At 37.6% G+C, this 14,998-nt stretch overlaps 1 protein-coding gene across 11 annotated transcripts in view; it reads right to left on the reverse strand.

The window, feature by feature from the left end:
* ZNF345 (zinc finger protein 345) overlaps window positions 1-14,998 on the reverse strand; it is a 17,062-nt gene continuing 2,064 nt past the window's right edge. For 8 of the 11 annotated variants that reach the window (XM_035287218.3, XM_078359169.1, XM_008987888.5 and 5 more), the window contains one exon: window positions 1-2,449. In XM_035287218.3, coding sequence (XP_035143109.2) covers window positions 926-2,371 — 1,446 coding nt within the window. In that variant the 5' untranslated portion in view covers window positions 2,372-2,449 and the 3' untranslated portion in view covers window positions 1-925. Of the gene's footprint in view, window positions 2,450-14,304; window positions 14,628-14,998 lie in introns of all 11 variants that reach the window. The other 3 variants (XM_035287211.3, XM_078359166.1, XM_078359167.1) reach the window with 2 other exon arrangements.

Raw genomic sequence — 14,998 nt, forward strand, 5'->3', positions numbered from 1 at the left:
TTTGTAGTAGGAAAATTTTTAATGTTTGACAAAATTTGGGTTTGAAAAAGACAGGTGAATACTATAAAGTGAATAAAATAGTAACAACATATTTACAGACAAAAAATATTAAGGGCTGGTTATAGTATAGCATGATCATACCTTGTTTCCAAAACAGTGAGATAGTATTAAAGGATTTGCTCCAAAAGTTCGACAGTGATTATCTATAGTTGGCAAGATTACAGATAACCATATGCTTTTTTTCTTCTTATCTACATTATGATGAGGGAAAGCTGTTTTGCAAAATGGAGAGTATAATTTTATAAAAGGAAAGTAAAATAGTCTTCTAAAATAAAAGGTACAGGTTCATCAGATATTAAAGCATACTTAAAAGTAACAATTATTTACCATAAACAGGATGAGACATAGATACAAATATGTAAATTTAAAAAACAAACACTGACCTGATATCCAAACTTAATGTGAATAAAAATTTAGCTTACCATCAAATAGTCAATAAAAAATATGAAAATGGACAAGGTTATTGAATAAATGGTGTAAAGATAATCAGAGAAGAAAAACTGATATATTGAGACTTGCAATAAATAATTTTGAGATGAATCAGTAATTCCATATAATAAAAAAAGACGAATGTTTAAAATAGAGGCAAAATACAATAAATGCTTTTCTTTCATTTTTAACATTCACAAGTATGAATTTTCTAAAAGTAATGAAGGAATGAATATAGCTAAGGATCTTCAAATATTGATTTTATCTGGAGTTTTTTTTTTTCCTGTATAAATTTTCTTAGACTGACTAGCCTGTGAAGCATAAGTAAGGCATTTGTACCTTAGTTCTATTTGTAGAGCTTTTCACCACTATGAATTTTCTTATGTCATATGTTTAGAGTCCTTTCATCACATAATTTCAATTTATAGTTTCCAATTCACAGTTTAATACCATTATGACTTTTCTTATGTTGCTGAAACTCTGAACCCCTCCCATAAGCCTTCCCACAGTTCTTACATTCATAAGGTTTCTCACCTGTATGAATTCTCTGATGGTGAGTAAGGCTTGAGCCACTACAAAAAGCCTTCCCACACTCCCTGCATTCATAGGGTTTCTCACCAGTGTGTATTCTCTGGTGCCGATTAAGAGCTGAGCTACTACTAAAGGACTTTCCACATTCTTTACATTCATAGGGTCTTTCACCAGTATGGATTAGCTGGTGATGGATAAGTTTTGAGCCACTACCAAAGGCCTTCCCACATTCCTTACATTCATAGGGTTTCTCACCAGTATGAATTCTATGATGTTGAGTAAGGTCTGAACCACTACTAAACGTCTTCCCACATTCCTTACATACATAAGGTTTCTCACCAGTATGCATTCTTTGATGCTGAATAAGTTTTGAACCACTTCTAAAGGCTTTCTCACACTCCTTACACTCATAGGGTTTCTCACCAGTGTGAATTCGCTGATGTTGAGTGAGATCTGAGCCACTATTAAAAGCCTTCCCACATTCCTTACATACATAAGGTTTCTCGCCAGTATGAATTCTTTGATGTCGAGTAAGGGCTGATCCAAAACTAAAGGCCTTCCCACATTCATTACATATATATGGTTTCTCACCGGTATGAATTCTCTGGTGCCGAGTAAGGGCTGAACCACTGCTAAAGGCCATTCCACATCCTTTGCATTCATAAGGTTTCTCACCAGTATGAATCCGCCGATGTTGAGTAAGGTTTGAACCACTGCCAAAGGCTTTCCCGCAATCTATACATTCATAAGGTTTCTCACCTGTGTGAATTCTGTAATGCCGAGTAAGGGCTGATTCGAAACTAAAGGACTTCCCACATTCCTTACACTCATAAGGCTTTTCACCACTGTGAATGATCTGATGACGAATAAGGCCTGATCCAAAACTGAAGGCTTTCCCACATTCCTTACATTCATAGGGTTTCTCACCAGTATGAATTCTCTGATGGTGAGTAAGGTTTGAGCCACTACCAAAGGCCTTTCCACATTCTTTACATTCAAAAGGCTTCTCACCAGTATGAATTCTTTGATGGTAAGCAAGGTTTGCACCACTACCAAAGGCCTTGCCACATTCTTTACATTCATAAGGTTTCTCACCAGTATGAATTCGCTGATGTCGAATAAGGACTGATACAAAACTAAAATCCTTCCCACATTCCTTACATTCAAGGAGTTTCTCATCAGTGTGAATTCTCTGGTGCTGGATACTGAAAGTGGGCATGTCTTCAGGAGTAAATATCATTTCACTGAAATGTCCTTCCTGAGATCCCTGTTTTCCCTCAAACTGGCTTTTACATTCCCAGTCACCTCTGAAACTTGAACACTCAATGCTGTGTTTTGTAAGTTTTTCCATTATCTCCCATCAGGATGATTCTATTCCATAAATATTCTTTTCAGAAATAATTTCTTGGTCTCAACCTTGATTCACAGTCTGAAAGAAAATATAAAAGCAAACATTTACTTTTTTGTGTTCTGGGAGAGTTTTAACGTTTATAATAGATATGAAAGACAACTACAATTTAATTTTCATAAAAATTGAGTGGCTTATACAGTTCTCACATATGACTGGGCAATTTGAAAAACAGATTAGAAAAGCAGAGAAAATGAGTAAAAGTCAGACTAGAAAGTGAAGGAGGTATTCAGGAAACAGATTAATTATTTCTAAATCATCGTTTGGATAAAAGTTCCCTGCAAACTTTGAAAGCTTGATAATTATATAGATGTCCTGGCCCTGTCTTTTGTTCCTTTTTACAAAATCCTTTCCATTCCTTTTAGTGAGGTTTAGTGAGGGCACTGGGATAAATGCACATTTCACTTGCCCTTTTTCAGAGAAATTATGTCCTACACCTAGAGAAATCTTGTTTTTAGATGCTTATTTGTAAGGACGATATATTTTGAAAATAATTTATTATATTAGCTATTCAGTAAATGCATTTATTTTTTGCATGTACCAGAGTTCAAGTTGATTAAATTAACAGACGTTAACCTTGTCTTCAAGATCTTGGCTCTACTGTAGCGGAGATTAAACAAGCATTCAAACAAATATAAAAATTTTAACTGTACAGAATAAATATGTAAATTGCCCATTATCAAAACAAAACACAAAGAGGAAAAAAGTGCTCTGAGAAATGATGGTGGAGTGTGCATAATTAAGGCTGAACATGCAGGAAATATTTTAAAGATACATCATTTAGCACAGACCTAAACCATTGCTGGAAACTTGCAAGGCCATAAGTAGGGGCAGTGGATATAGGGGGACATTTCAGGCTTTGTCTTAAGAGATGAATCTAGTGTTATGAAAACTGATAAATGAGGGTAATTCTCATATTCATTTCTCAGGGTTGGTGGGAGTACTACATTTTTCCTGGGGTGGAAAATCTGGGATGATTCAGTGATAAACATAATTTGCATATAAACTGATGGAGACAAAAAAGAAAGATAATCCATAATGAAAGACTAATGTGCTAAATAAGTATGGAATGAGCTATGGAAAGGGAAGATCTATCTGTGGTTACAATGTGGTTTGTTTATGATATTTAACTAAAAATAAGTGTGCCTCCAAATTCTATGATGGCATGGGAAGAAGGAACTCAGGGCTACAGCAGAGGAACAGAATCTACTTTTAACATAAGACAAAAGGGAAGACAAGACAGGTGTCAATCTGATACTACAAGATTGCAAGAAAGATGAAGAGACATAAACATCCTGAACCTCATCTTTGATCACACCTAATCTACTATGTACTTGCATAAAGTACCTGTCCAGTGCTTATTATTTTGGGAGATTTATTTGCCATAAAAGTAGAGACTAGGAAAGGGAATGGATTTAAAGATACTATCAAAGGCCCTGAGTGAATACCTCAAACCCCAAAAGGTAAAAACATTCCAGCATCAATCTCTTTCTACAACTCACATAACAGTGCTGTTTAAAGCAAGTCTAAATATGTCTTGAAATTGTTCTTCCAATCTCCAACTGGCTAATCCAAATCAGAATTATCTTTTGCTTGGACACTAAAGCAGCATTTCTTCTAGCTGCCTGCATTTCCAGTTTTGGACCCTTAGCACCCAGAGTGATATTAAGCCTGGAACTGTTTTTCTCAAAATGAACTTGCTCTTAAAAGTTCCTCAGTGATCTGCCTGTCTCTTAAACCTTATATTCCTCTTGGCACCCCCACCCCAACAATACACTGTAGCTACAGTGGCCTTCATAGTTCTTTAAATGCACAAAACTGTACCCACCCACCCCTATTATGATTTCATCTGCCTGAAATGTCCCCCTATATCCACTGCCCCTACTTATGGCCTTGCAAGTTTCCAGCAATGGTTTAGGTCTGTGCTAAATGATGTATCTTTAAAATACTTCCTGCATGTTCAGCCTTAATTATGCACACTCCACCATCATTTCTCAGAGCACCTTTTTCCTCTTTGTGTTTTGTTTTGATAATGGGCAATTTACATATCCATTCTGTACAGTTAAAATTTTTATATTTGTTTGAATGCTTGTTTAATCTCCGCTACAGTAGAGCCAAGATCTTGAAGACAAAGTTAACGTCTGTTAATTTAATCAACTTGAACTCTGGTACATGCAAAAAATAAATGCATTTACTGAATAGCTAATATAATAAATTATTTTCAAAATATGTCGTCCTTACAAATAAGCATCTAAAAACAAGATTTCTCTAGGTGTAGGACATAATTTCTCTGAAAAAGGGCAAGTGAATCATGTGCATTTATCCCAGTGCCCTCACTAAACCTCACTAAAAGGAATGGAAAGGATTTTGTAAAAAGGAACAATCCCACCACATAAAAGGAAATCAATGAGAACACTGCAGCAACAAAACATTTTAAGTCTTTTTTTTTTTTTTGAGACAGAGTTTCACTCTTGTCACCCAGGCTGGAGTGCAGTGGTGCAATCTCAGCTCACTGCAACCTCCGCCTCCTGGGTTCAAGTAATTCTCCTGCCTCAGCCTCCCAAATAGCTGGGATTACTGGCACCCACCACCACACTTGGCTGCTTTTTGTATTTTTAGTAGAGATGGGGTACCATGTTGGCCAGGCTGGCCTTGAATTCCAGACCTCACGTGATCCACCTGCCTCAGCCTCCCAAAGTGCAGGGATAACAGGCATGAGCCACCACGCCCAGCCAACATTTTAAGTTGAAAGTGTAAGATAAATGATGACGAACCAAAAACGATATAGTCTTAACTAAAATTAAGGAAAAGCCACACATATTACACATTTTTATGTAAAAAAGTTTACGATTTATCCTGCAGAACCCCAGAAAAACTTAAGAAGTGGAGGGAACTAACTACCTATAAAAGTCTAACAATCAACACATAAAATTTAACATACAACTTCATAGGGTCCAGTCTGAATTACAAATAGATCACCACCTCATGAAGATACGTGCTTCCCCATGTTCAAAGCAGTATTATTCTATTCACAAGGCGTGAAAGTAACCTATGCGTCCACTGATGGATGAACAGATGAAGAAATTGACATATATAAATGAGTACTATCCACCATTGAAAATGAAAGAGATCCTGCCATTTGCCACAACAGACATGAAACTGGAGGACATTATGCTATGTGAAATAAGGGAGACATGGGAAGAGAAATACTGAATGATCTCACTTATATTAGAATGTTAACAAAAAAGTATAGAAATAGCATACAAAATGGTAGTTACCAGGGACTGTCAGGGAGAAAATGAAGAGATGCAGGTCAAAGGATACAAAGTTTCAGACATGTAGAAAGAATAAGTCTAGAGATCCAATATACAACATGAGGGCTATAGTTAATGTCATTGTATTGTAGTTGAGTTTTTTAATAAGAGAGCAGATTTTTGGTGTTCTGGCCACACACACACAAAAGGTGTAACTGTGAGATGATGAACATGTTAATCTGCTTGAGTACAGTAACCATTTCATAATGTATATCAAAACCATAAATATATATAAAACGTCTTAAATATATACAAAAATAACAGAAACAAAAAAGGCAAATATTAGATATTTGAGAAAAGCCTGTAAGATAAAAGACAACAGAAACAAAAAATAGGAAAATATTAGATATTAGAGAAAAGCCCGTAAGATTAAAGATGGTAAACAAAGCAACCAAAGGAACTCAGAAGAGAGACTACATTGGGGAACCAACAAAACCTCAAAAGTCACCATGTGTATTCTCAGAGGGATGTGAGAAGCTATTCCACATGATAATAGAACAATATGGGAGAATTATTAAGTGACAAAAAGTATTCATAGAAAATGAAAATATAAAGTGGGAATAAAAGCAAATCAAACATAAATAAAATCTCTTTTAAAAACATACAAAAAGATACAAAAATAGGAAAATATAGGAGGTAAAGCAACAAATTCCAACACCTACTGAGAAGAAATAATTTTTAGAAGTTTGCTAAGAATCTACAAAGTGTGCTAGAAGAAATAAAGGAACCTGAGAATCACCATTTAAAAATCATCATCAGAATAACAGATTCAGGCAAGGATCCCCAATGGATTCTAAAACCAGATAATGAATTGTGCTGGGGAAAAGGATATTCACTTGATCTCACAGTATCACTCACAGATTATTTATTAATTATAAAGGGAAAATATATACCTTTATAAGAGAAAGATTTGGTACTCACCACCTTAATCTTAAGTGGTAAAACTTGATGTCTAAGTCTATTTGTGTTGCTATGAAGGCATATCTAAGGGCGGTAACTGATAAAGAAAAGAGGTTTATTTGGCTCACAGTTCTGCAGGCTATACAAGATGCATGGCACCAATATCTGATGAAGGTTTCAGGCTGCTTCCACTAGTAGGTGAAGGGGAACCAGGATATGCAGAGATTACGTGGAGAGAGAGAAAGCAAAAGAGAGGGCCAGGGGAGTTGCTAGATTCTTTTTAACAACCAGCTGTTGTGGGAACTAGTAAGAGCAAGAACTCACTCACCCACTGCCTCCCAGGGAGGGTATTAATCTATTTATTCATCAGGATCCACCCCCAAAACTGAAATACCTGTCATTAGGCCCCACTTCCAATATTGGGGCAAAAATTTCACTAAGATTTGGAGGGGACAAACATCCAACCTATAGCACTTGGCATCAACAGTAGTGGAGCAACCTGACATATGTGCTTCCCAATGTAATACAATCAAAGATGTACCATCATACCACCTATGTGGTATGCTTGCCAGAAATATTTAACCTGAATCTAAGCTTCCTATACATAAGACAGCCATGAGACAAATAAAGGTTATGGGACATTCTGTGGGGATTCACTTAGGGTGGTTGCAAAAATATTAAGGGAAAAATAATAGAAAAAGTTACAAAATATAATCTTCAACCCTTTTGGAAGGCCTAAGGTTTTTTCTGTAGTTCTTGGCTGAAGGCAGCTTTGTCCCCTTAGTTAAATAAATTAGAGTAAAAGGGATGTGGGAGTTTACCTAACTTCTTTACTCACGTGGTCTTAAAACTAACCTTTTGAGCTGCATGGCCCTCTCCGGGAGGAGTTAGACCAGGGAGATTACCCTCTAATGATGTTTGCTTTGGGCTTGGAACCTGGTCTTTACTCTTCCTCTACAAGTGTGTTAACTTAGAGCCTCTGTTATTACATCTATACTGAATAAATGCGGAGAGGGCAAACTAGTAAGAGTTGTGCAGCTGCGATCTCTCTGTAAGTAGCTCACGACCTCTGGCCTACTCGTTCGCTGGAAATTTGATTCTGAGTGCATTTATTCATCTGTTATGAAGCTGGGGTCTGTGGGATGGACTCCAGCAACATTCTATAAAATAATTCCTGGATTCTTAAAAAAATTCAATGTCATCTAAAACAAAAAAATGAGACTGCTCCAGCTTAAAAGAGACTAAAGAGATCCAATGACCAAAGCCAATGTATAATAAATCTTGACTGGACCCTAGATAAAGCAAACACACACCCAGGTAAACAGAATACAATAGCAGCTAAATAAAGACAGTTTGCAAACTACTAGAGCTATCTAAACATGAAATGCTTAAGAATATTAGTAAGTCCATTTTAATTTTCTTAGGTTGGAGATATATCATTAATATTAAGGATATAAATGTTAAAATTATTAATGGCAAAATGTGAAGATATCCCCAACCTATTTTTAAATGAGTCAAGAAAGAAAAAAAATATGTACGTGTGTGTATTAATAACGATAAAGGAAATGTGGCAAAATGTGGCAACAACTGAAGAATTTGGGTGATGGCTGATAAGGTCTGAATGTTTGTGTCCTCCCAAACCCCAAATCAAATGTTGAACTTTAGTTATCAGTGTAATGGTGAAAGGAGGTGGGGCCTTTGGGAGGTGATTAGCTCATGAGGCAGAGCCCCCATGAATGTAATTAGTACTCTCATAAAAGAGGGCCCAGGGGGCTGCCTTTCCTTTTCTACCATGTGAGGACAAAGATAGAAGGTGCCACCTATGAAGCAGAAAGCAGGTCCTTACCAGACACTGAGTCTGCCAACATCTTGATCATGTACTTTCCAGCCTCCACAACTGTGAAAAATAAGTTTCTTTTGTTTATAAGATACCTACTTTATGGTATTTTGTTACAGTGGCTCAAACAGAGGAAGAAAATGGGTATTCAGAATTCACTGGAATATTCTTTTTACTCTATGTTTGAAATTTTTCAAAGAAAACAGAAAATACAGATTGTTCTAAAAAGTAAGCAAAGCATTAAGGGAAACCTCCCAGACCTAAAAGACATGAGTTTCCACATTTAATGGGTCCACTTGGTATGTAGCATAAAAATTAAAATGATTCACATTTGATATATTTTTATTAGGTTCTAGGACAGTGGGAACAAAGATAATACCCTAAAAGGCTCCAGAATACAAAGACAGGGTATAAACCAAAGACCAGGAATAAAAATGCCTTCGGAGTTCTAAACAATACTATAAGACAGAAATCACTTTAAAATTCTGAGGTAAAATAGTTTCAATGTAGAATTCTGTGCCCTGCCAAAGAATGAATATAGTGGTTGAAAAATATACTAGGACTCACAAAACTCTCATTCATCCTTTCTTATATGCCACCAATATAAAGAAGAAGCACACCAAGAAACAGCAAGGCAAGGAATCCAAGAAACAACTCAGCACAGAAGGGCAGTGAATTTAAAAAGAAAGAATTCTAGAGTAATAGTGGCACAAGCAATCAGCAGAGAACAAAAAGGATCATAGAAGAGATGTCTCTAAACCCAAGGAACTTACAGAACATACTGGAAAAGGATTTATTTTCCAGTAGATTTTGAATATAAATTAGTGATAAATATATGGACAAAAAGGTAATTTTAATTACATGGAAAACAAAGTTGCATAACAATATAAGCATGATTCATAGCTCAGTTATGAATAAAATCTGTTAAAAAGACACAAGCCACAGAATGGGTGATGATATTTACAAAATATTTAAATGTCAAAGAACTAGCATGTAAAATATAAGATCTTTTCCAAATCATTAATAAAAAGCTAAATGGCCCAAGAGAAAAGAAACTGCTAAATAAATAGGGAGACATCGCCATTTTCACTCTTGGTCTTGTTTACGCCCTGTGTAATAATTTGTCAGATCTTTGTCTTAGGGTTCCTAGCAAAGAGCTAGATATATCTTTGTTATGGATCACACCTGAGTTTATCCTAATGAGGTAACTCATGGTGGACCCTTAAGTAGCTTTGGAATTGGGGCGGTCATCAAAAATACTTTTAGCTAGTCCAATCTCTGAGGAAGAAAGTGGGGCTGGAGACTGGGTTCAATCATGTGGCCAATGATTAATCAATCATGCCTACATAATGAAATTCCACCCCAAAGTTCAGTGGAGCTTTCCTGGTGACACACCCTGCTTTCACAGGGAAAGAACATAGAAACTGTGTACAGATCCCTTCCAGACCTTGCTCTATGTGTCTCATTACTAGGCTGTTCCTAATTTGTATCCTTATCTTTCATAATAAAACAATAATTTTAAGTATAGTGCTTTCCTGAATTCTGTGAGTTGTAGTAAATTACTAAATCAAGAGGAGAGGGAGTCAAGAGAACCTCCTGGAATTGTAGCTAGTTGGCCTAAAGTAAGGGCAGATTTACTGGGGACTATATGCTAAAACCTATGGAGTCTTAATGCCAACTCTGGGTAGCCATACCAGAATTGAATTGTAGTACATCGGTTGGAGATGAAACATATTAAAACCTCATGTTCACAGATTGGAAGACTTAACATGAAGATGGCAGTACTCGCTAAAATTGGCGGGGTGCAGTGGCTCACGCCTATAATCCCAGCACTTTGGGAGGTTGAGGCAGGTGGATCATGAGGTTAAGAGATCGAGACCATCCTGGTCAACGAGGTGAAACCCCGTCTCTACTAAAAATACAAAAATTAGCTGGGCATGGTGGTGCACGCCTGTAGTCCCTGCTACTCGGGAGGCTGAGGCAGGAGAATTGCTTGAACCCAGAAGGTGGAGGTTGTGGTGAGCCAAGATCACGCCATTGCACTCCAGTCTGGGTAACAACAGTGAAACTCTGTCTCAAAAAAAAAAACTCGCTAAAATAATCTGCAGATTCCATGCAATCTCTCCTAATACTTCGGTGGCCTTTGAAATGAAAAGCCACTCCTCAAATCCATATGGAACTGCAGTGGGTACCCAGAATCTGTATGGAACTGCAGTGCAGATCGACCAGGATTTCTAAATCTTCATGACCTCAGATTTGGCAGTTAATTCTTAGATTTGACACGAAAATCAAAGAAAATTACACATCAATTCAAATTCATCCAAGTTAAAAGTTTGTGCTTCAAATGGGTACACAGTGTTTCTACAGGCAGATGATAAAGGTTTAAAGCTAGAGAAAAACCATAGTTGCACAGTACTATGAATACAACAAATACCACTGAATTTATACTAAATACCACTTTAAAATGGTTAAGTGTATCTCGTGAATTTTGCCTAAATGAACAAATCTTGAAAAAAAGGCAAAAGATAATGCAAATGAAAAGATGTTCTGTTTCATTAGTAGTCATGGTCATGCAAATTAACACCATAATGAGATATTACTAAGTATATTAGGTAGGTAAAAAGTGTGACTATTCCAAATGGTGGTAAAGATGTGGCAAAAATGTGGCAAAGGCGGCGGCAAACATACACTGTTGGAAGTAGTGTATATACTTTTTCATACAACCACTTTGAAAGAGTTTGGCATTATCTAGGCTAACATGCATATTTCCTATTACCCAGCAATTCCACTCCTAAGGAAAACATCCACTAGAATGTTCATAACAGTTTTATTAAGAATAAAATGCTGGGCCGGGCGCGGTGGCTCAAGCCTGTAATCCCAGCACTTTGGGAGGCCGAGGCGGGTGGATCACGAGGTCAACAGATCGAGACCATCCTGGTCAACATGCTGAAACCCCGTCTCTACTAAAAATTACAAAAAATTAGCTGGGCACGGTGGTGCGTGCCTGTAATCCCAGCTACTCAGGAGGCTGAGGCAGGAGAATTGCCTGAACCCAGGGGGCGGAGGTTGCGGTGAGCCGAGATCGCGCCATTGCACTCCAGCCTGGGTAACAAGAGCGAAACTCCGTCTCAAAAAAAAAAAAAAAAAAAAAAAAAAAAAGAATAAAATGCTGGAAACTGCTAATTATCCACATAAAAAATATGTCGGACAAAATATACTGTGATATAGTCACAAAGGTTATGAAATAGTAGTGGAAATAAACAAGATACATCTAAACTATTCAACATGAACCAGGTGTGGTGGCTCACGCCTGTAATCCCAGCATTTTGAAAGGCTGAGGTGGGTGGATCACTTAAATCTGGATTTCAGGCCTTGGTGGCTCACGCCTGTAATCCCAGCACTTTGGGAGGCCAAGGCGGGTGGATCACGAGGTCAAGAGATCGAGACCATCCTGGTCAACATGGTGAAACCCCGTCTCTACTAAAAATACAAAAAATTAGCTGGGCATGGTGGCGCGTGCCTGTAATCCCAGCTACTCAAGAGGCTGAGGCAAGAGAATTGCCTGAACCCAGGAGGCGGAGGTTGCAGTGAGCCAAAATCACACTATTGCACTCCAGTCTGGGTAACAAGAGCGAAACTCCATCTCAAAAAAAAAAAAAAAAATGTGGATTTTGAGACCAGCCTGGCCAACATGGTGAAACTCTGCCTCTATTAAAAAATACAAAAAAATTAGCTGGGCTTGGTGGTGCAGCACCTGTAATCCCAGGGGTGTTCCTTTCTGGTTCTGGTGTGCTTGCCTGGCAGGCGGCTCCAGCATCCAGGTCTACCTCCAGCAGCACAATCAATTTCCCCAGCACCCAGCTCCTGCAGCACGGGTAACTTTACCAAGCTTCTTCAATCAAGCAGCTTTTCTAGCTCCCAGCTCTGAAAGGACAAGGTGGCCAGCAGCACCCGATAGCCTTGTCTGAAAGTTTTGTAACAAATGCTTCTGGTAAGACAACCCAGTCTGCCACAAAGGATGGATTCCTGGCAAATGCTAGAGGACAGATTTCCAGCAATTTCCACAGGTGCAGCACCACAGCAGGAACAGGATACGGCTAAGGTAAGTGAGGCACTTATGGCACAAAACTTGAGGTGTTCACTCTCAGATTGCCAACCCTGCACTTATAACCCTGATGATGATTGTCTTAAGAATGAAGAACCCAGAGTGCAAAATTTGAGGCATTCCGTCTCAGGGTCATGCAACTGTAGTTACATCTGGCAGTGAGTGCTTCTCACTGTCCTACTTGCTCATCTTAGTCCTAGCCCTTTACAGCGATTACTGTCATTCAGTGAGCCACAAATAAAAAAAAAACCCTCCCATTATTACTATTACCTCATACTAATAACAGATCCAAGAATAATTACCAATGAATGGATTTTAAACTAGTGGGGAAAAGTTTGGCAACCAGTTATTTACACAGTTACAAAGTATATCTCCACAAATTATCTATTAATTACAAATAGGCAACTACCAATATTACAGTGGAGAAACATGGTAGATATCCCCTTAACAAATTATCACAGTTAACATCTTGAGAAATGGAACAAGTCAGCATCATGTTTCTCCTGAGATGATGCACTGAGAAGGATACAATATTACCTTTATGATACTCCTGCCACAAAATTCATAACCTGAATGCAAGCATGAAGAACCATAAGACAAACCCAAATTAAGGGACTTTTTACAAAATAACTGGCTTCTCCTCTTCAACAATGCCAAGATCATGAAAGACAAAGGGAGAGCAGCTCTTCTAGATTAAAGCAAACTAAAGAGACATAATTAATAAATTTAATGTGTGATTTTAAAGTGGATCCTGGAAAGATGAGGAGAAAGGACAGGGTAGTTTGTTAAAAGGAACATCACTGGGATGAGTCAAAATTTTAAATATTGATTAGATAAGAGTATCATAAAAATGTTAAAATTTTAATAACTGTACTGTGGTTATGTAAGAGATATTCATTATTAGGAAATAAAGGGGCAAAATATCTGCCACTTAGTCTTAAATGGTACAAATAAAATGTGGGGTGTTTGTGTGTGTGTGTGTGTGTGTGTGTGTGTGTAGAGAGAGAGAGAGATCATTTTCTTTTATTTTTGGCCACTTCAAATACATTTTTGGAAGTGGGGAATATGAAAATTAGATATAGATTTAGATATAAATATAGGTATTTTCTAATATTTTTATGTTAATGACATCTGGTATAATCAAGCCTTCTTTGTATCATATCTTTTACTCTTCTCCCTTATCACGTCTCATTTTTCACTACCCTGTGGGAGGCCGAGGCAGATGGATCACCAGAGGTCAGGAGTTCGAGACCAACCTGGCCAACATGGTGAAACCCCGTCTGTACTAAAACTACATGAATTAGCTGGGCCCAGTGGCATGCACCTGTAATCCCAGCTGCTTGAAAGGCTGAGGCAGGAGAATCATTTGAATCCAGGAGGTGGAGGTTGCAGTGAGCTGAGATTGTGTCACTGCACTCCAGCCTGGGTAACAGAGCAAGACTCCGTCTCAAAAAGAAAAATAAAAAGAAGAACTGTGTCACTTTTATGTAGTCTTTTGTGAAAAAAAAAGAATGTCTATTCAAACAAAGTTAGAAAACAAAATCTACACTTATGTGGCTCAGATATTCATCCATATGTAGTAAAGCTCTAATGAAAGGCAAAGAAATGGCCACAGTGATTATCATCACAAGAGCACAATGTTGTTTGTGGCTGTGGAGAAGTACAGCACAAGCTTTTCAGTGATGGCTGTATTCTATTTATTGATCTGGGTACTACTTACGTGGGTCTTTATAATTACTTGTTAAGCTGCACAAATGGGTGTTTTACTGCACAAGTGGGTCCCATTTCTGTATCAAGTTTGAAGAAGAAAAAAGCCATAGGTATTCAAGTAAACGTTACGCATCTCTAAAAATATTTTCCAAATATATTATATGGGAAAATACTTAATTTTAAATGAAAATGTAGGATAGGCCAGGCGCAGTGGCTCACGCCTGTAATCCAAGCACTTTGGAGGCCAAGGCGGGCGGATCACCTGAGGTCGGCAGTTCAAGACCAGCCTGAACAACATGGTGAAACTCTTTTTTTTTTTACTCGAAACCACGTCTTTAAAAAAAAAAAAGAAAGAAAGTGTAGGATATAAAATGACAAATGCTACATGAATTCAGTTATGTTTTATGTGCATAGCTAAAATATAAATGTTCTTCATTCAGGATTTCTGTATTTTTTAAATTAAGACAATCATGTTTTACTTATACAATCTGAAAGAAGTCATTTTTTAAAAAGATAGCATAAGGAAAAATTAAAGCCAAGTGCAGTGGCTTACACCTGTAATCCCAGCACTTTGGGAAGCGGAGGCAGGTGGATGGATTGAGCCCAGGGGTGTGAGACCAGGCTGGGCAACATGGTAAAGCCTCATCTCTACTAAAAGTACAAAAATTAGCCAGGCTTGGTGGCACACATCTATTATTCCAGCT

The sequence above is a fragment of the Callithrix jacchus genome, chromosome 22 (assembly GCF_049354715.1).
Source record: "Callithrix jacchus isolate 240 chromosome 22, calJac240_pri, whole genome shotgun sequence".
Lineage (NCBI taxonomy): Eukaryota > Metazoa > Chordata > Mammalia > Primates > Cebidae > Callithrix > Callithrix jacchus.